This window comes from Pteropus medius, unplaced genomic scaffold, assembly GCF_902729225.1.
Source record: "Pteropus medius unplaced genomic scaffold, Ma_sr-lr_union100, whole genome shotgun sequence".
Classification (NCBI taxonomy): domain Eukaryota; kingdom Metazoa; phylum Chordata; class Mammalia; order Chiroptera; family Pteropodidae; genus Pteropus; species Pteropus medius.
Genome location: NW_024349798.1, coordinates 12192441 through 12214819, shown reverse-complemented (window position 1 = coordinate 12214819; position 22379 = coordinate 12192441). Strand labels below are relative to the sequence as shown.

General features: G+C 45.6%; 1 protein-coding gene across 5 annotated transcripts in view; it reads left to right on the top strand.

The window, feature by feature from the left end:
* The window catches only part of CPPED1 (calcineurin like phosphoesterase domain containing 1), a 99299-nt gene that overhangs the window by 48111 nt on the left and 28809 nt on the right, over nt 1-22379 (top strand). For 4 of the 5 annotated variants that reach the window (XM_039885373.1, XM_039885369.1, XM_039885370.1 and 1 more), the window contains one exon: nt 17984-18406. The exons of the other annotated variant lie outside the window; for it this stretch is intronic. In XM_039885373.1, the coding sequence (XP_039741307.1) occupies nt 17984-18406 (423 nt within the window). The remainder of the gene's footprint in view (nt 1-17983; nt 18407-22379) is intronic. 5 annotated transcript variants of the gene reach the window in all.

Genomic DNA, 22379 nt, shown 5'->3' with positions numbered 1-22379 from the left:
CCCAGAACGATTTTAGCTGATCCTGTGAAAACTGCATTTGACATTTTTCTACCAGGGGGCAATGATTATTAGCCTGCCAGAGTTCAGCTTCCACATTAAACGTGTTGGCAAAAGCAATTTGCTAATAATATTGCAACTATAATTTGGGGTGATTTTGTATTTGGGGTCTAATAAGGTGATATTCATTTTATGAGCAGGGTTATAATTTTTAGTGCAGAGCCCTGTGTGGTAGGCTACTTAATAAACATTTACCCAGCGGTTAGTCCATACTCTTAATGCTCTAAATAATTTGCATAACTTTTTCCTGTTTGAGTAGGTAAGGCACTTTGCCGGGAGTTTTTGCCCTTTTTTATTCCTGGAAACCCCAGCATTCTTGTTACAGAATAAATGAAACAGCGGTCATCTGTATTCGTGTCCACAGCTTACAGTTATGCATTTGTGAATTAAAACATTCAGAGATTTCATTCCTGTACCATTAAAAAATAATATGTGTGGGTTTTTTTATTATAAAAGTAATAGATGCACAATTGAAAAAAATTGGGGAAGAATGAGAAAAATCACTCATAATTCTGTACTACCCAGAGGTAACGACTATTAACATTTTTGGCATATTTTCTCCCTAATATTTAAAAAGAAATTATTTTGCATAACTGAGTTCATGCATTATTTACAGTTTTGTGTGCTGCAATTTTTCATGTAACAAACGAGCCTCCTTGTTACTAGGGTGTGATTGGCTGTGCGTAATGTTCCTTCACTAAGAACGCACCATCCTTCACAATTTCAAAATGCTCACTACAAAGAAACAGTGCTGTATGTAGCCTTAAGTACAATATTTTAAAGTTGATATTTTCGATATTATTTTACATAACTTTAACATAGAAACATTTTCTTGATACATATGCTTCAGGATCTGCCTCTTACTATTAAGATGCTGTAAATGTGTCTTGCGGAGTTACATAGCAAGGTCCACTCTCCTGTTTGTCTGTTGTGTGCTGACTTCCTCCTGCCCAGCATGAGGGTGCTGACCTCCAGGCCCAGTTTATCAAGGCAGCAGCGCCGAAGCACGTCTCCTACTCAGCCATCTCCTCCCTCCTCTCCCCTCCCCAGAGCTGCCGAATGGAATGACTCACAGCCGCCCGAGCCAGGCCCCTCAGAGCTGCAGAGCACCACCCTGACACCCACTAGCTTCTGAGAAACCGCAGCCCGTGTTTCAGGAGGGGTTTCTGTGATTTCTTCCATGGCTGGGGCTGATGCTAAAGTTAGTATGGAGAAAATATTTTTTTTGTTGGGTTTGTTTTGGTTTTGTGATTCGAGGCCTGGAAAATAATTTATTCTACTTTGTGATATGGTAAATGTTACAAATATGAGAACTTACTAGAGAAGTTTGTTTTTAAATTTTTAGAAAAGGATATTTCATGTATTTTCTTCAAAAGACATCATTTTCTCCTACCTTCAATATGTAATTTTAGGGAGTGACTTTTTAGCAATCTGCAGGGCATATTCCAACTCTGTGTTATGAAGAATTAAGAACTGGTGCCTTGTGTTCTTCCAGTTCTAAGCCCTTGCCTTTGACCTTTTGTTTTCTTTGTCTATACCTATATGAACCTGCATGTGATTGCATTGCTGTTGGACTTTGCAAGTGGCTGTTTCCAACACAGAAGTAGTTACTCCGAAGGATTGCTCTGCAGATAACTCACGTGTCTGCTAACAGAAGCCTGCCAGTCTTAGCATGGCTTTGTGCATGGGAGTCTAGTCCCGAGCCCTTTCCTTACAAAGCAGTGACAGGAACTTGAGGATGTTCTCCTGTTTTGCTCTGTTGGGCCTTGGGGGTAGGGATGCCCAGGCTTTTCCAAGAGGCTGGTCTCTTAGAGCAGGAGTCCTCAACCCCCGGGCCACAGACCAGTACCAGTCCATGGTTTGTTAGGAACCGGGCCGCACAGCAGGAGGTAAGCGGCAGGTGAACTCCCCAGCGCTAGCATCACCGCCTCAGCTCCACCTCAGATCCTCCAGCTGGGGCCCGCTGTCTTAGAGAATAACGCGACCACCAGCCAGCCTTGCTTTCCTCTCTCATCGTGCGGAGGAGGATGTGCATCTGGGGGCGTGAGTGCTGTGGAGGGTGGTTTGATGGTGTGCATAGAATAGTTTGAGGCTGTCTTTACTGAAAGCGAGCATGACTTTGAGTTGCATATTTCTTTATTTCTGCCTTTAACTCTACATTTGGCTCTTTATAGAAAATTATTTATAGTGGAATATCCATGGTGTAAAGAATGCCCCTCCCCCCCGAAAGAAAGAACACACCATCCTTTATTGATGGACATTTGGATTATCTTATGTATGTTATGATATGAGCCTTGAATTGCTAACATTTTCTAAGGGAAGAATTATCCAAATCCTGACACATCATTTAGAAGGTCCTCTTACTGCCACACAAAACACATCGTCATTGATGAACGTCAGTCATTCTTATTGACCTGCTGACTTTTCCATGGTAGAACAAGATGCTAGAAATTTTTATATATAAAAAAATGACCAGATCCTTCAGTCTTGCAGGCATGTGTCCTGTCCCTGACATTGAGAGAATGAATACTAAAAATACAGAGAACATTACTCAGGTTGTTCCTCCAGCTGTCCCCTTCGACTGTTCCATATATGGCTACCACTCTGGTGACCTCAAGCCCCTCTGTGGCCCGCCCCTTGTCCTTTTTCTCCTCACAGCTCAGCCAGTCCCTTTGGCCTCTGCAACCTCATATGATTAATAGAATTCTGGGTTAGAATTTACTTTGATTCTTTTAAAGATGATCGCCAGAAGCTTCCAGACAACAAGGCCAGAATCCAAAGGTATTTCTGCCTCCTCCTCAGTGGACGGTGCTGAGTGATACAGGGACATGCTGCACACAGCGTTCAGCCCACTTCCGAGGGCCTGGTTCTCTGATGGTGGAAGCCACCCCAGACATGGGGTGCCACAGTCCCGTGCCCAGCTCACTGTGACGAAATCAGAACACAGGAGCCTGAGCAGCAAGCTCAATCAGGCTCCAAGGGCCCAGGAGATCTTGTTTCTAAGGTGGGGGGAGGTGGTCTATCCATGTATACCTCCCTACGGCCGAGATGATGGCCTGTGAGGATATCGAGGCCCACCTCTCCTCCACCATTGGGAAGTTTAATTAAAATAGAACTTCCTTTCCTCTCTGGGGGCACTGAAGGGCTCCCCCCCGCCCATTAACCTCTTGTAGAAACATTTCATCTGCGTGTGAGAGAGGCTTCTCACAGTACCTAGGAAACACACCATGTTCTCCTCCTTTATTTTATTTATGTAACTAACGTTCATATAGGGCTTGCTGTGTGTCAGACATCATTCTAAGTGCTTTGCAAAGATGAACTCATTTAATCTTTAAAAAAATTCTACAAAGCAGGCAGTATAATTATACATAGTTACACTCTGTATAATTTATCTTTGGGGAAGGGGCACCTGGATCTTGGTGCAAATTGCTTTATAGTCATAGGCTGTTCATCCCATCTTTTTTCAGAAGAGATGAATAAGGAAAAGTTGTCCCATGGTGTGTGTCTTTGGGGCAGAGTTTCAGGCCCATGAAAAAGAGTTGCCCCCAGGGTCTCCTGGACATCCTTAACCATCACTGATTTCGAGATAGAGAACATTGGCTGCAGCTACTAAAGTCCTACCAGCTGACCCTGCAATCACTGCTCCCTACTTCTTCTCTGCCTATTGGCAGGGTTCACCTCATTTCATTTCCTGCGTCTTTCCGCTTGACTGGTATAATACTGGAGCTCCAGGCCAGGCACCTGTTCCTGGGCTTTGAATATTCTGAGAAAACACCAGGAGGACCAGAGGAGTGAGACATGCCGTTTATTGCTCACGATACAGGTGAACTCCGATGGCAGCCAGTTGGAGCTGCGAAACCGCACCAGGCCAAGAGCAGGCTAAGTTTTATGCACCCAAGCAGTGTGGGGGACTGTCTCATTGGGGGAGCAGCCGCCTTCTCAGGCTGATGGAGTTGGCACTGCCAGAAGCCCTTTGGGTACTGCTTTTCTTGGCTGCTGGCCAAGCACTCTTCAGTCTTCTGAGTATATGGAGGGGCTGTGTTCTGAGTTAGCCATGCAACTGGTCTCTGAAGTCTGGTGCTGGGCGTGGGAGAGGAGTTGGGCATGAGCCCTTTCGTCTCTGGCCTGGCTGATCTCTGCTTGCCTCAAGGCCTTCCCTTGCAGTGTGTTCTTCATGGGCCATCCACGAGGACTCGTGACCGATCCACTGTGTTCAGCTTCCACCCCTTTCCTCCTCTGCTCCGGTGAGGGCTCTCATGGGAACCCTGCAGACACTTAGGGAAGTTGAATGACATAGACTTAAATACCTCTGAGGGTGAGGAAGTAATATTTTTAATTACAGAAAATGTTGTGTAATGGTTTACATAGGTTATGGGATTGCCATTTTATGGTAAATAAAAATAGTGTTATGATGTACAGTTCTGCTTTCTGTGATTTAGGTTTTCATCATTGTCAGTGTTATATATGCAAGCAGATTAATGAGTTAAATAGTTGTACACAGAATGTCGAGAAGCAGTAGCTCACACCTCCTCACCTGTCCATCGCTCACTTCCCAGAGGCCACCACTGTCAACGCTTTTGGCTAATTTTATCGATAGTCACTTTCATAATTCTAAATAATGTGCTCATCTTGCTCATCATTTCTGGATCTGCTTATTGTTATATATTGAATTTGCATCTTTGTTAAATCCTAATTCTGGTTATATCAGTATTCAGTATTAATAATAGTCCATCTATATGTACATTATTTTAAGCATTATTCACAACTGGGCCATGTTGTACACCATGATGATTTTTCCTGCACATTTTATTTGTATTTCCTAAGTAAAAGTTCTTAGTTTTTTAAGATGTACTAATTCAACCTTAGTCTCTTCTCCCAAAGGTATAAGTGCATAAACTTACTGTCAGTACATTGAAAAACATTAGACATTCTATCAACTTCTTGAAGAAATTTCTCCTCGGGCCCTCTGTTCTCTGACTGGCTATCTACGCCCACCAGCAGCAGGCACCTCGGGGTCTCTGTCCCCATCTAGGGCCTGCTGCCCTCCCCTCGCTCACGTTGGATCCCATTTCCTTCCTTTTTAGATGGACCACATCCTCTTGCAGCTTCTGGGGAAGAATTCACATTTGGAAGTATCTTCATTCCGTCCTCACACTGAATCGATAGTTTGGCAGTTTGGCTGGGTGGAGAGCGTTAGGTGAGGAGTCCTTTTCTCTCAGAATTTCGAAAGCTTTGCTCCTTTGTCTTTGCTTGTTCGGTGTGGATTTTAAGAGGTTCAATTCCATTCCGATTCCATGCTGGAGACTTGCAGGATCTTCTCTTTGTGTCCGGGTTCTGAAATATCACTGGGATGTACTGTGGTGCGAATCTCCTTAATCTGTTTAAAGTCATGGGCTTTGAATCCTTTAAAATTATTTCATTGATCATTCTCCTCTGTGAGTTTTTCTGTATTCTCTGGTACTCATATTATTCAGATGTTGGACTTCCTATACTGTTCCTCAAATATTATCTACCCCCCACCCTGCCCCACCCCATTTCCTTGCTTATTCTATTTCCCGAGATATTTCCATAGCTTTGTCTTTGAAGACTTCTGGATTTTTATTTCTGCTGCGATAGTCTTAATTCCCAAGAGCTTTTTTGGTCATTACTATTTTTAAAATAGCATCCTGTAATTGTTTGATGAATGTGGTATCTTCTCTTCTCTCTCTGAGAATAGTAATGATAGTTTTTTTTCCTTTTCCTTAAATAGTCTCTGTTGCCTCCTTTCTGATTGTTTTGGTATGCCTTTCATATTGGACACTTTCTTCAGGTGTCTAATGATCCTCAGCCAGCTGCCCCAGTTTGAGTGCAGGGAAAACAACATGCAGCATGAAAAAGCTGATTGGACGCTTTGTGTCTGGGGTCTCACATCTCATGTCTTCCCCACAGAGTGAGGCCTCCCCTTTCCTCAGTGTCCATGTCTTTCGGTCTTTCGTTGGCTCTCAGATGCCCCGGAGGGCTCCGCCTGGCTGCTCTCATTTGGAGGATCAAGGCTGTGATCACAAAATCAGGGTCAAACCTCCTATCTTAATCTTCCTGTCTTCACAGTGAGACTCCCGCCCTCGACTACCTGCCGGGCCTCAGAATCTTCCTGTTTACTCTTTACAAAAACTAAAGCCCCCACCTGCCAAAGTGAGGACAGTGGTCCAGCTTCATGGAATTTCAAGCCATCTTCGTTTTGGCTATCTCTTACTCCCATTTCCAAGGATTTTTTTCTTTTTGTTTTTCTTTATTTAAAAAAATTGAGATTTAATATAAAGTAAAATGGAATTAATCCAAAGTAAAGAGATCAAACGTGCAAATCCATCCTTAACCATTACTCAGATCGAGATAGAGAATATTGGCTGCATGCCAGAAGGCTCCCTCGTGCATCTTCTCTATCAGTAACCTCTCTGTCACTATCAGTTGGGTTTGCCTGTTCTTGAACTTCATAAAAATGGAGTTGTGTAATATGTATTCTTCTCGTTTCTTTTACTGTATATGCTGTCTGAGAGTCATCCATGTTATTTCACGTAGCAGCAGTTTGTTATTGCTGTGTGTTACCGGTCTAATGATTATCCACTAATTTCACTGTTGCTGGATATCTAGGTTATTTCTATTTTGAGACTCCTATGAATAAAGCTGCTACGACCTTCCTGTCTTTTAGCAGACCTACACACTCATTTCTTTGGGTATAGTCCTGGGAGTGGAATTGCTGGGGCATGGGGAAGATTTGGGTTTAGCTTTTACAAAAACCACCAAAGAGTTTTTAAAAGTGCCCGTACCAAGCCAGTCTCGACTTCCCAATCACCAGCTGAATATCTAACTTTCCGAATTGAATAAGCCTATCACCACTTGTTTATCTGCTTTCTGGTTTTTATATTTCTGTGGCTGTTTTCTCCTTTCCCATTATCTTTGTCCTTGAGAGTTTACTGTCTTTGCATTAGGGGTTGTGGAAGGAACAGAGCTAAGAGTTTTCAAGCCACCATCTTTAACTGGAAGCCTCTGTTGCAATTTCAATTAAGATGGCTTTCGGCTCTCAGTATCACCAACCATACTTACCCTTGTGTTTTCTATGAGTTACTTCTACTTAAAGGTTTTATAAAAACAAGGTTTTTTGCTCTCAGACTTTCACAGCTACTCCAGACATTGTTTTCTACATTCTGCATTGTCAACAAAATGACAAGATAATGCTGATCTCAAGTCTTCATCAGATAAAGATAGATAAAGAACACAGACTGAAGGTATTATTTGTGGGATTCTTTCCCTTAAATTTTTCCCTTAGGTTGCAAAACCCTGAGTATATTATTATATTTAGGATTTTCAAGCTGATCAGATTATGTTTGGATCTAGGCAAATCTGAATACCCTACTGTGTCACCTCGTGATATCCCAAGTGTGTGTCAGGTGTTCCCCTCACCCCAGGGGACACTAGGACTGAGAGGCACAGTGGAACCCTTGAGCCCCGAACTGGAAGTCAGATAGTGCTTCCCCAAAGAACCGATGATGCACGTTGACTCCTGCCCATCCCCGGGGCTCCCTCCGGGGACTCCTTCCTTTGCAGAGATTGCAACAAGCAGGGCAGGGATGGCCATGAGGAGTCCCAAACATCTTCTCTGCTCACAGTGGTGGAGACCATGCCTACAGACAAGGTGACAGGCACGCTCAGTGCCTGAGTCGCTCCTGAGTTCCCGTGCTCTGGGCGTCCCTTCCATTTACTGCCCAGACCCTCCCCCAGGAGGACTGGCTCTTTGTCCTCTACTTAGTGTCTTATCCTTCCTGCATCGCAGAATCAACAAGACCATGCTTCTCCTCCTCTGGTTACAGTTCGCTTCCTTTGCTATGGTTTTACTCATTAGAATAATATTAGCATGAGGAGGGGCCCCAGTTACCTGGTATACCAGGCATGTGGCATGTTACTTGTAGTACAGTAACAGGCTTGTTAGGATGCAGTAATGCAGGTGCTTAGCTCATGGTTAGAATTCCATGAATGATGGCTGCCATCACATTTGTTATTTCTTCTTGTAAAGTGAGCTAAGTAATCCAGGGACGTTATTTGCTTCATTTGATCAAACTCCAACTGTGACCTTGGCTCACTTCACTCTTTCTTTCTTTGGGGTCTCAAGAATATAATCAGCCTTCAAACCCTTCATTTTTATCTCCCCTGCTTCTTCATATATCAGAGATAAGTTATCCTAAAACTGCTAATTTGGTTTATTTTACTTCTATTAATGTAACAAATAATATTTCTAAGTATAGATAACCACAAAATTATACCTTTACCAACCCTCTAATCAGATGCACTTACTGTGCTTATTACATAATACATTTCTCTCCTCTAGTATATTAAATTCCCTTATGATCAGTTACCTATGGGTATAAATAGTGGTTAGATTTCTATGCTAGCTGGTAAGAGCAATTTTGAAAGGATGAAAAGACACAAAATCTGGCAACAATAACAAATCTGGAATGTTTTGCTGGGCAAATAAACATTGTGGCTGGGGAATGAAGCTTGATTGTAACTCTTAGATAGTTGAATCAGTTTTTGTGAGTTAGCCTGAGATCTAACCACCAGTTATAATATTATTTCTGTGACAAACCCTAATTGCTTTCCAAGCAGCCAATTTTTATGAACAGACTTTTGCACACAATGCATTTGTAAAATAAACACCACTCTAAGAGGTTAAAAATTTTTTATAATTCTAGAGTCTTTCCTTTTTAGTGCTGGATGCTGCAAGGGGATAATTTACAAAGCAACAATTTATTAACTCGTGAAAGTTGATAAATCCATATTGTAATGTTCCTAAGTGCAGAATTATAATGAATTCAGAAATTGTAGAGCCTCATCTTTATTTGAGGACTTCACATCACTTTATCAGAATGGAATGCTTACATAGAAATGGCTTTGATATCCAGAATTTCCCCCGTAGTTCCAGGGACCTCCCTGATCCTGTTGGCAGATCTGACAGTTTGGTCAAAGGAGTTTGCTGCTGTATATCCCCTGTTACCATCAGCTGGAATGCCTGTCTGAGTGATTAAATTGGATACATCTCAGTAAGTCTCTCGGACTCCCCTGTATTTGACACACACTTGGTACTAGCTGTACCTGGTAAACCCAGGGTCACAGTGTTTATTGTTGAAAGCCTGTGTGGATTATGATCTGTGTTGTCATTTAGTGGTTCCCTGACGGGATCTGTGAGGACGGTCCTTAACATCGAGTGGAGGTGTCCCTCGTCCTGACATCTCTGGCATAATTAAGCCTTGTGTTCACATTCTAAGCTTCATAGGGGAAAGGACAGTGTCCTCATTCATCACACTGTCCCAGGCACCTAGCTCCATACACGTGATGTCATTGTTTATATTTTTTTCCCATTCATCAAAAATAGGTATAGCAAGATTACTGTTGCTGCTTTATATCTACAGAAAGTACAGTTTGCTCACCTGTAAATGCCAGTAATAGAAAGTACACAGTTAAGTAAGAGGTGGTATCATGGTGACAGGACTGTTGTCATGACGAAAGAGTATGTGGGAATGCTTACCCCGGTAGGGGCATGTTTACAATTGATTGTTGCAAAAGAGAGCGCAGCCGGTTGGTCACAGAGTGGGATTTGGGATGCCGGGTCTCTCCACTGCCCCAGTGTCCACCTGTGAACCTTACTGATGAGCCAGATTCCAGGCCAAGCCTCTGTGGCTGAGCCCCGGGCTTTGTGCAGCTCATCTGAGTCCTCATTCCCTGTCCCCTCCCCTCCCCCGTGACTGTAGTAAACCTTAGTTTGCTCACCTGTAAATGCCAGTAATAGAACAGTGGGATCGATGCCATGTGAACCCAAAATAGCATGATCCCCGCCCCTCCCAAAAAAAGCCTTTCTTGATGCTTTAGCTTTGAAGTAACACAAATACCTTCAAATTTGACATTTGTCAAGAATTGTGTCACTGTAGAGCTGGAGAAACCAATGAATAAATGCCAAATTATATCTTTGTGCTCTTGCAAAATGACAGGGACACTCCAGTTGGTACACAAATATGCATTTCTGTTTCAGGACTAGTCTTGAAATGTGCAAGTTTTGAATTGGGCAAGGTTTCAGAAGGTGTCTCTTGCATAAGGTACCAAAGGCCGTTCATTGCAGCATTAAAGGGAGGATGGATGTAAGGATGGATGAGGTAAAATATAGGAAGATGAGATTGAGTATATGTAACTTTGAATTGCTCGTGATTGGGAGAGGCGGGCCATGGTACAGGCAGGTGACACACTGAAAAAGTTCGTGCTGGTGGCTGCGCGGGAGCAGATTGCACAGGGGTACTTGTGGAGGTGAGGGGCCAGCCAGAAGGTTACTGCAGCAAGCTAAAACCAGGGGTCCTGCAGTTCCGTGTTGCAAGAGGGATAGGTAAAGCGGGTTTAACTAGGACGAAGGCCCACTCTCCTGGGGAGATGCTTGAATACTGTACACAGTTCCTGGGGGTTAGAATTTAAGCATACGGATTATTTTTTTGGTGGGAGGGAGGAGGAGAACAGTTCAGCTTATAACAGGCAGATGCTACTACCTATTGTGGCTTCACAGATCGATATAAGCCATAAGTTGTATATTTAACTGTCTAAAAATTGACCACAGTTCTGTTAGGGAAAGAGACTTGAGAGGACAGAGAGGAATGGGCCGTGTAGAAGTGGATGGGGCTGGGTGGAGATGCCGCTGAAGCTTCTGATCTCATCAGATAGCCTGGCCTGGGGAGGAAGGGTCCTGAGGCTGCCGAGATCAGGGAGAGGAGGGACTAGAGACGGGTGTTTGGTGCTTGTCCCATTGTCTTCCTGTTTATTTCTGTACTCAGACAACCCCGAATTAGACCAAATCCACACACGTTGACCGAACATCTTCGTTGTGCAAAGAAAATGCGCTGGAGACGGCTCCTCTCTCATGGCCCGGCCTTGGGTAGGGGCCGTGGCGAAGCCAGTGTCCACGTGAAGTCCCAGGCGGAAGGAAGCGCCGAGGGCTAGGGTTGGCAGAGAAGGCTACGTGGGTGTGAAAGGGTCTGGCAAAGTCCAGCCGTGGTCTCTCCGGGACGGGAAGCTTTCCCATCGAAGACCGATTCCTCTGCTTCCCCTCAGCGGGAGACGTCATTGGGTTTGCAGGTGACTCCTCAGAGTGTGCTTACGAGGGCCGTATTGATTGTTGTTCTTTTCGCTGCTATGGGTATTGAACCGGGAGGTCCACTCCATATCCTGAGTGAGCAGCACGTTACATCACCTGACTGTGCCTCTGCTCGCTATTTAAGTTAAATTTTCCTGACAGTGGTTGAGTATATCAGCATCAGTTCTCATTAGAGTCTTGTGCCAGTGGGGACTAGGGAATAGAGAGATCTTATTTTCTTTCACTAAGCAACATCCTTTCTTGTCCTGTTGCTACAGAGAATATTGGTTTGCTTGTTCTTGTTGAAAAAAAAAGGAAAAACTTATTACGGAAACAGTAAAGAGATTCACAACGCTGTTTAAATCTATTTGTGGCGTCTGTTATTTAGACAACCTCCATAGCAAAGAGAGAACAGTCTGAAGATCTCGGAGGTGGATGGTTTCTAACAGTAGTTTGCTGGTGGAATTTCGCCATCACTGCGTGTTGCTGGCTGGGGTGGGGATGGTCAAAGAGGAGAGGAATCCCACGCGTTTGCAGTTTGTTTCTTGTTCCACCTTCTCTGTAACCAGGTTATGTTCTCTAGTACTTTGCAATAGCTTCTTTTTTCCTTTACCCCCCGAAGGGAAAACAAAATGTATATTATCAGGATGTTTTTTGCTTGCCACGTAAGCACTAAATTTCTGTAGTATCTTCCTGCACTTCTGGTCGAGATATACTTTAAATGAGGCATAGTGGCTATTTTCCCTTCAAAAGATAGAACCCTAAGCTGGAAAAAAAAAATGGCAGTGACGTGGACACCTGCGTTCTTGGAAGTGAAGTAACCCACCTGGGTTCTCAATAAACAATAAATTGCAGTGCATTAAAATCCTAAGAAAAGCTCCATAGCCAAGAGTTCATCTCATTCCCTCGAAGGGTTTTACCATTGCTTCTGAAATATTATGGCAGTATTTCATGAATAGCCATCTCAGGTCCATGCTGATGTTTACTTTTAATCTACCATGCCCCACAGAGTTCAAATGTGGAATAAATGAACCAGGCATGGGCTTTTTATCCTAATAACAACATATCATTCTGTTTAGTCATATCGAGCCATAAACTGAGCTTTGCACAGAATCTGTTTGAAATCAGAAACCAATGTTACTATCAAAGGCATGGAAGAGAAGGTGGTGGTTCCTTAGCTGAAACACGAAGCTCTGGGGAAGAGCGCTGAGCACATGCACAGGAACAGCAGCCTGTTGAGAAAGACTCGCCAGCAACTGAAGCCCCACATGGGTGTCCGGGGTCAGATACAGCTGAGAACACAGAAGAGGACCCGACACTTTGATACTTTAGGGCTAAGACTGCCTTCTCAGTGGACAGGGCCGCAGGCGAGAAGGCCTGGTCCTACGTGGCTCTAACCAGTCTCTTCTAGGGTGCCATCCCTTTGGGCGAAAAACGGTGCCACCAACTCATTAAACTGAGGGGCACCCCCTGCAGATGACGGACTGTGCCAGGACACCAGGCTCTTACGTGGGCTTGTCCGGGAGTGTATGAAGTCACCCCGTTTTGTCGGTTCTGACAGTGGCCCAATGACAACATACACATGCGTGTGTGTGGACAGTGCAATGTGTGCGCAGTTAACACTCATGTAGTTAGTTGTATGTGTTTAATTTGTAATTATTGTAGGTAATGCATGTCTATGGGGAAAATCAAATCCTGTGTGTAGGTAGGCGGCGGTAAATCAGTCCTCCTCCAGCCCAGGCGTCAGTTTTCCTCCCGGGACAAGTACTAGGTTCTGTGTATCTTTCCCAGGTACATTTCTAAGCAGAGGTGCATATTTTTTTCTTATATTTTGTTTTCACAATCTCTTTACATTTTTAATAGAGAATTTATTTATATGGATCAACTTTCATAAGTTACAAAAGAATGTAAAAAATGTATAAGATGTTCTCTCCTAACCCGTTTCTCTCCCTAGAGGAACATAGTACCAATTTTTAAGACATCCTTCCAAAGATAGTATATGCACATGTGTTTGTATAGTTCCCGTTTTCTCTTTTACACATAAGAGGTAGCAAATTCTTCACAATGCACAGGCATACCACATTTTACCGAGCTTACAGATGTTGCTTCCTCCCCGCCCCCGTCGCAAATCAAAGGCAGGACCCTCCACTAGTAAAAAAGATGACCACTCGCTTTATTGCGATGGCCTGGAACCGAGCTCGCAGTCTCTCTGAGGTGAGCCTGTACCGATCTTTCTTCCCCTCAATGTAGACAGTCTACCTCATTCTTTTTTTGTGTGGCTACATAGTGTTTCATTGATTGGCTAGACCATAATTTATTTGCCCAGTCTCCTATCCACGTTGACTTAGGTTGCCTGTGACAGTATGCTACAGGACCAGAGTCGGGGGAAGCAAGGGCGGCATCTGGGGAGCTGGATTTAAGGGGGCACTCGGTCGTGGGGTCGTGCAGATGCAGGGCCAGCCCTTGCACAAACCTGGGAGTGGCGACCTCCTCAAGTCTTACCCTCGCTCCCCTGTCTGTGCTCTTACAGACAGGCTGCAATAAACATTCTTGTTTGTACTTTTTTTTGCACATCTTGTTGGGAAAATTCCCAGATGTTAAAATGTTGGTGACAAAGTGTATCCGTGTGAGTTTTCAAATTTGAATAAAGAAGACCTTCTGCACTCCAGCCAACACTGTAAGAAGGAACCGGTTTCTCTTACATTCTCGCCAACAAATTGTATTAGCAACACTTTCTGATTGTCGTTAGCTGGATGGGTAACATATCAAGAAAAATGTGGTCAGGCCGATTAACTCTTTAAGTGATCGTCGTCTTGCATCTCCATGTAGACCCACGGAGTTTCCTGCAGCTCGCTCTCTCCCCCGGATCACGTTCACCCTGCATCTGCTCATGATACCAGCCAGGAGATGGTGTATGGCCCTTTTCCATCCGTAGCTGAGAGCACCAGCTCTGGAGTCAGGCTGGGTTAACCCGATGGGACCTGGATTTCGGGTTGCCAGATTTAGCAAATAAAAATACAGGAATATACTAAAAAAATTATCCATTTGAATTCACTTTTAACTGGATGTTTTATATTTTATCTAGCAGCCCTACCTGGGTTAAAATTCAGCCATGCCACTTAGGAACTCTGTGACCTTGAACGAGGGCCTCCCCTGTGCCTCAGTTTCCTCATTTGTATTCCTAATTCTACTGCATAGGGTTCTCGTAGGAGTGAATGAGATAGCTGTGTAAAGCACTTAGCTCGGTGCTGAGTACACAGTAGACACTCCAAAAATGTAAGCAAGCTCCCTTTATTACTCTGGCTGGCACACGCTTCACTGCCCCACTTTCCAGAAAGCGTCAGGTCTTCCTTCTGACGCCTCTGCCTTTGCCCTGCCATTCCTTTGCCTAGGAGCGCCCCTTGCTGTTGAGGGCAGGCCCCGGTTCCTCCTAAGCCTTGTGCTGTTGCGTCCTCTGGGAAGGCTATCTCGCGCCCCCCGGCCGTGTTGGTTACCCCAACATGTGCTTCCACAGGGCCTGGTGTTCCCATCACCTACCTTTACAGTGCGTGGTCATCACCTGTTTCCATGTCTGGTTCCGCTCTGGACTTTGAACTCCAAGAGAACAAAGATAACATCTCACTTAACACTAGTGTGGCCATGACCTAGCACACAGTAGGACAGCAGGTGTTGAGTAAACGCCTAGCTGAAGACAAATAATTTCTGTTCTTCTAGCCTTTGATGACTGGGGCTTTTTAGATTTTTGCCTCTGGCTTTGAAAGAGCAGTGACTGTATTTGGAATTGAACTGTGAAACTCCTATTAACTTTTCATTAGGTTGTATATTTAAAATCCCAGATGGAACCCAAGATTTAGAGGCATAGCCACGGGTGCCCGACTCCAGATTATAAAATAGAATCTTAAAGTAAAAAGAGGCAATCATTCTAAATAAGACCTTTTCACGCTTCTGACACCCCAGCAACTATAACAGAAGTGAATTGTGCTCATTTCTTTCTGTGAGGGGACTTGCCAGCCCCAGAGATGAATCTGCTTATAACTGTCCCAGAGCTGCTTTGTCTCTGGACATTGCATTGTCCTATGTCTTGCATGTGCCCAGTGGTATTTTGTTAAGTCAAATATTCCATTGCTATATATGTACACATCTTATAGTAAGTAGCAGCAGAGTTGGCTCTAAAGAATCTAAATACTAGAGAGATGATCACTTTGGAGAAGGGGGGGAGTAACCTTGGCTGGCAAGAACAAGTTCACACAATGACAGAACATTCACGTATTTTCTCCTCCGTGTTTTCTCACTCAGACAGGATGAAGCTTGTATACGTTTAGATCGTCTCCTTTCTTCCCATTTCTAGTGTCACACCCCGGTTCCAGCTTTTATTTCCTCTTGGCTGAAAACCATAAAATAGCTCCTCTGCCAGCCCCTCTCTGGCCATTCACCCCACTGTAACCCGTCCCGTCTGCCTTTTGCAGGGGGACCTGCATGAGGACATAGCCCTTCCAACATGCCACCCTTCTCAGAACACGTCGGGGCGCCCGTGCCCTCACCGCTCCCTCCCTTGTATAGGGCAGGGGCACGGGGCATCGAGACATTATTTTCAGAAGTGCCTGTCACCTTTAGTCTCTGGGCGTGGGCCAACCCTGCTGGGTCACGGTCCAGTTCCAGAACAGTTCATGGCCGTGAGCGTGTCTGCACTGACAGAAACCCAAACCAGCTTTCCTGAAAGTCCCTGTGCCGCTTCAGCGGTGGACCGTGAGCTTAGCTATCCTCGACTCTACAGTTACCACAGGATGAGCCTAAAATTCATTAGGAAATCTAGGGGACTCGGAATAGCGAAAACAGCCTTGCATGAAGAACAAAGTCGGAGGCTCACTTCCTGATGTTACACTTACTGAAAAGCTGCAGTTATCAAGCTCTGTGGTGCTGGCTTAAGGATAGATATATGAAGCAGTGGGATAGAATTAAGAGTCCAGAAATAAACCCTCGCTTTTAGGGTCAATTGATTTCTGAGAGAGTTGCCGAGATACTTCAGTGAGGAAAGGCTCGTCTTGACGACAAATGGTGCGGGGCCAACGGGATAGCCACATTCCAAAGAGTGGACCTACCTCTTTCTTCTCTTTTTATTTATTTTATTAGGATTAAATATAAAAATACTTCAGTGAGATCTAGAAATCCTCAACTCCTAGGCATCTGACAGTGCAGATAAAAGTAAATGAAAACAAAAGTTGGCAGAATTACAAGGAGAAATGGATCGGTCCACAATTACAATGGCAACTTAACTAAGTCTTTCAGAAATTGATGCAGACCAGTGGACCAAAAGCAAAGGATAATGACAGGAGATTTGAATCACACCATTAACAGGTTTGATTGAGTGGAAATATGAGGATCTCCACATTCAACAATTAGAGAATACACAGTCTTCGTAAGCTCACATGGGATATTTAGAAAAACTGGCATGTCCTTGGCTTAAAGGAAATCTCGCTGCTGCTAATCTCTTCACAGTCATAATTTCTGAAATGGTTTTGTCTGTTCCCTGTGTTTCTTTCCTGAGTTCTATGAGTTCCTATTTCACATCCGCCTATTTTATGACCATCTAGACTGAATTCCTTTATTTCTGCTTTATGGTCTGTCTTAGCCATAATTGTTTCATATAGACTTTTCTACTTTCTTGTTAATTCATGATGAAAATGAAATATTGGGTATCATTTTCCTGTTTACGACAATGTTTTTCAGGCGAGTTTTCATCATCCCTAAGAAAGCAGGCTCTTCTTTTTTATTCTTAGGCTGGCTTTGCACGATGCCAGGCAAACTCCTCAGGACTAAAATGCTGCGGAATGTTGTCCTTTCTGCTACTCTCGGTAACGCTTCATAACATCTGAAACTGCTGGGCGCACATCTATAATTTCCTGGACAAGTTATCGAACTCCTTGGTTTGAAGGGAAGAATTTGTGTGTCTTCGGCTCTCGGCTGGCCCCCAGTAATGAAATCAGTGCCTTATACGTAGTGGGCACTGAGTAAATATTTGCTGAATAAATGGCTCAAAAAAACAGATGTGGGACTGAATAGGTCATTAAAACACCCATTTATTAAAGTTTTAATATGTTATAGGAAGTATGGAGGCGAGGAGGGTCCCCACACGCTTTCCAACTCTTTATCAGAATAGTGACCTTCAGACTGAATCCTGTGTGCAGGACGGTACGCTTAACGTTAAGATGTTGAGCCCTCGCACCCTGACGCCATGTTAGTAGCATGTAAAGCGCCTCATTCCCTGTATGAGGGGCACAGTGAGACGCATGTGCCATTGGCCAAGCCATTCCGGTTCTGAGAAGTTTTCCCGTGAAGATGCTCACACAATCTGCAGGGCCACGAACGCAGTATGAAAACTTCTGGTTGGGGCCTGGGGCTCAGAGCTGGGCCCACACACTGCAGGCGTGCACATCGTGACCTGCTGAGATGGGGCAGAGATGTTACAACTATTTATATTTGTTTTTCATCTAAATAAAAGATAGAAACTAAGCTTCACTATTATTTAGTATTACTCTCCCATCTCTCAGGGAGCAGCGCTGGGTCAGATGGCCACTCGGGCATTGAATTTCCAGGGCGTCCCGGGAGGACAGTTCAACCCAGGGGGACAAGTGTCCATCTCACTTGTCGATCTGCTTTTAGCACATGGGTGTTTTGCAGTTTCCACGTGCCGGGATGAAGGGATTTCTAGGTTCTTCTCTCTTGTTCGGTGTTGGTAAATGCATAAGCAGCCTTGGCCATGTCAGGACGTGACCCTCACTCTTGCAGGGATGCCCTGGCGGAAGGAGCAGACGGCAGACCTGCAGCGGGTGCTCAGGCACGTGGACAGCGAGATCCCGCTGGTCCTCGTCAGCGGCAACCACGACGTGGGCAACGTCCCCACCCCCGAGACCATCGCAGAGTTTCAGCAGACGTGGGGAGATGACTATTTCAGCTTCTGGGTCGGGGGCGTCCTGTTCCTGGTCCTCAACTCCCAGTTCCTGTACAACTCCTCCGGGTGCCCTGCCTTGAAGCAGGCCCAGGACGCGTGGCTGGATCAGCAGCTGGGCCTCGCGAAGCAGCGCAGGTGCCAGCACGCCATCGTCTTCCAGCACATCCCGCTGTTCCTCCAGAGCATCGACGAGGACGACAACTACTTCAACCTTACCCGGGCCATTCGGAGGGAGGTGGCCGACAAGTTCACCAGAGCAGGTAGCTCCTGGGCCCCTGGCGTCTGGGTGGAAGGGTGATCTGAAGAGGCGGCTTCCGGATCCTTCTCCTGCCCCTCTGCAGCTGGGCAAAGGGGAGAGAGCAGCCCAGCTCTGTCACTCACTGGCCGTGTGGCCTTGGAGAAGCCACGTAGCCCTTCTGAGCCTCAGTTTCCTCGTCTGCGAGGTAGGAATAGCAGAAGTAGCTCTCCTAGGCTGGTTGTGAGCAGCTAAGGATGGGGGCCCTGCAGGTAGTGGGTTAGCAGTGAGGGGGGCTCCGAGTGTGGCTCCGTGTGCCCCAGAAGGAGGAAGATGCCAAGGCACCTGTCCTCGTTTCTCTGAGAGGCAGGCCGATCTTCAAGAGCCAGGCTTCATGCTCGCATCACCTGTAACCGGGAGCCTCGAATGGGCTGTATCAGGCAGGTCCTGGGCCTCGCCAGCTTTCCTTTAGAGAGACGGAGTCCTCCAGAACCAGGTCAGGGAAGCGAAGCCAGTGTGATCTCACTGCGCTGTGTGTCTTTAGCTGATCACACCTTTGACACGTGCACGCACACTCACACAAAAGGAAGTCGCTCCCTTGGTGGAGACCTCAGCTGCCGCTGGTGCTCGGTGTGGCACCACCTCACACACACATTTCTCCTGGGAGCATCTGCAGTATCCTCGCACGGAAAACAGTGTGTTCTGAGTTAGCAGTGATCTGGCAGTATTCCGGTTTTGACAACTGTGTGTCTTTGTTTTGGTCGTAATGCCTCCTTTTAGATCTTTCTCGAGTACTTCATCAGACTTTTCTAAAATTTAAATATATTTACTTATTAGAGGGTAGGGAGAGGGAGGAAGCCTGACCCAGTAACGAACACTCGTTGAAAAAAAAAAAATTCTGACACCCTTCTTTTCATGCTTGAGCATTAAATGTGTTCTCATTTACTTGCAAAACGTACAATAGGCCCTTCTGTATTTTTGAGGCATTTCACAAAAAGCTTGCATAATTGGAGACATTTTCCAACTGTTCCATAGAGATGAAGTTAGAAAACTTCTATTAAGGCCTTTGAAATTTTATGCCATGCTTGAGTTGGTGCAGAAAACCGTTCTGATGACAAGGAAATGAAGTGTCAAGATGGCATCAGCACCATCACGGAGACTATTTTGTAACAGAATAATGTCAGAGAGAACGTTTAATGCCACACAAACGATTCCTTTTACATCAGACGTTAAATGATGCACATGCCATCCGCCAGGCTGCTCTTTGTTCTCCGTTCGTCAACCACAGTCTTGAGTGGCATGTGGTTTCCTGTCGTAGGATGGAGCACACGTGCACCGCGATCACCCCCAGATACGGAGACCTGTAGACACTTGTAAAGAGAGAGCCCACAGTTCTCACACGGCATCCTCGGGAAAGCCTGCTGCCCGCCTACCAGGAGCCCCAGAGGGGGCATCATCTCGGGTACTGCAGCCTCCTCACCTGTCAGGCCTGCAGCCCCGCACGCTCCAAAAGGATGTGCAGGCACACCCAGACCTGGTCTTTGTCTCGGAGGTGGACCCCACAGAGACGAGTAGCTGCCACCACAGTGCCAGCTGATTGATTTAGGGCGAGGCTGAACCCGTCCCCTCAGCCCCAGTAGCACAGCCTCCTTCTGTAGTCACAGTGACATGGGACACCAAATTATCATCGAGAGGTTGCTTGCTAAGCGTGGCACAGAGCGCGGAGCTAGCCTTCTTATTCCACTCGGAACAGCCTGAGGCTCCAGGGCCCCGATGGACCACCTCCAGTGGGGCCTGCTTGCCCAGGAAGACTGATAAAGCTTGTGTCTTTATCTTACCTCCTTAATCTCTCCAGTCTGTCCAGTTCTTTAGGCCACCCAGCTGGGTCATAGCGACAGCGCTGAGCTAGGCCTTGCCCCACTCTTACCCCATTCCAGTCCATTCTCCACCCGGCAGCCAGAGGGGCATATGGCTCCTCAGCCTCCGCCCTGCTGAGGCCTCCTCACCCCCTGGAGAAGCCAGACCCTTCACCGCCGTCTCTACCTCGTCGGTTCCACCTGGCCAACTCCTACCCAAGCTTGACACCTTCTGTACGAGGTGCCGCAAGCCCCACCTGCCTTCCTCTTCATCTTCCCTTGGTCCCAGCAGATTTGTACGTCTTGACTTGCCCAAGTGCCCCACCAGGCTCTGAGCTTCTTGAGCACAGGCACGCTGTTCTCTCCCCCTCTGCGTCTAGAAGGCCCAGCTCGGGTCTTAGTGCATAGTGAATGCCTCCTCGAGGTTTGCGGGGCGGACGAAGGACTGCAGCTCTCTGACTCATGCCCTTTCCCTCAGTGGCCAGCTGACACAGCTCGTGTCTTTGTTTGGCACCCACTGTATGCTAGGCACAGAGCAGACCAAGTCTGTGTTCTTGCTGGGCTCCAGGCATTCCTCCCATGGTGTGTCCCGAGTGTCAGCCCACATCACACAGCCTCCAAGTCCTTCAGTCTTGGGGAGAGCCTCGTGTTAGTCTTTCTGCTCTGATCCACATGCTGGCTTTCTAGGTTCACTCAGCAGTCAGTTGCTCTCTTCATAAGTGGCCCCCCGGTATTTCCACTGGGGACCCCTTCACGTATGTATGAGATGGTGTCCTCTTCTTGGCTTCTGGCCTTCGGATCTTCATCTCAACCTGCTGCTACAAAGAAAACCAGAGAGATGGGTGCCCTGCCTGCAGTCATTTGTCAGTTTCAGCGGCTTAACCAAAGCAGGCCCTTTGCTTAATGGCCTTTCAAACACAGAACAAGCCATGGGCAACTTCCGGAAGAGAGCGGGTCAGAGATGGACACAGCTCTGTGGCAGGCTAAGTGATCTGTTTGGTTTAAGAGGCTCAGGTAGGTGGCTCTCACGAGGAATAGATGTGCCCATGGCTCAGTTATGCAGGAGATTACTTGGGGCACAGCATTGTAATTTGAACTCATTTTGGAAAGTCAGAAGTTCAGATGACATTTTGTGAAATTAATTAACTTAAAGACCATCATAAAATTGGGGGCGATGCTGGCAGATGGTATTTAATATTGCCTTTGCTTTTCCCCCACAGAGCAATATTATTCCCTAATACTATTTTGGTCTCATTTATCTCCTTGTGCTTAAAATGCCAGTACTCAAAAATATGTCAAAAGCTCATCAGAATATCCAGGGTAGCTTTTAATTACGATAATTGTGTTGTTATAAAATATCCTTTGCAAGAGCACATCCCTCCTCAAACCACCACGGAGGTAAAACCCAGCTTCCTTCCAGCAAGCTTACTGAATAATTCTGAGTCATTGTGTGGGATGCATCAGTGATTTAATAACGAACACCGTTGCACTGATTTCCAAATGGGACGAGGGAGCGGAGGGGGAGGGGTGTCACTGTACAGTGGGCCACTGCATGCATGGGGCTGCGTCTGTGAATCGAAGCCTGCAAACTTCCCAGCTCAGGTTTCCCTAGAAACAGATGCATTCTGTCTCTACTTCTGAAGCTCAACAGGAAACTGCCTTTGTATAATACAAAAATATCAATAGCCAGTGCAAATAAATAGTTATCAGGGCAGGACAGATGCACAGATGTGAAGCAGCGCCCGGTCTTCTCTGTCTTCTTTTTGCTCTGCCTGAGGATAATCAATTTCATCATCTCCATGGGATGTAGAAATTGGTTTTCCCCTTAATTCACCTGATACCTAGTTGAAGTTGCAAAGATAGATAGCAGATAATGAAATGTTGGTTGAACCTGGCCATTGTCTCTGTCTCTTGTGCCTTTTTCAGCATAAGGTTAATATGCGACCCAGCCAATATGGATTCCAATTTAAAAACTGAGTATTAAAAAACAAAAGTCCAGCTATTTAACTGCTTGCTTTTATGTTTCGTTACCTTTTCTTTTTTCCACTCTCAACAGAGAGATTAGAACTGTATAGTAGAGAGCCCAGAGCGAATTTGGCAATTATGAAAAATCCAATAAGTCGATCTTCCTGCAAAAGTTAA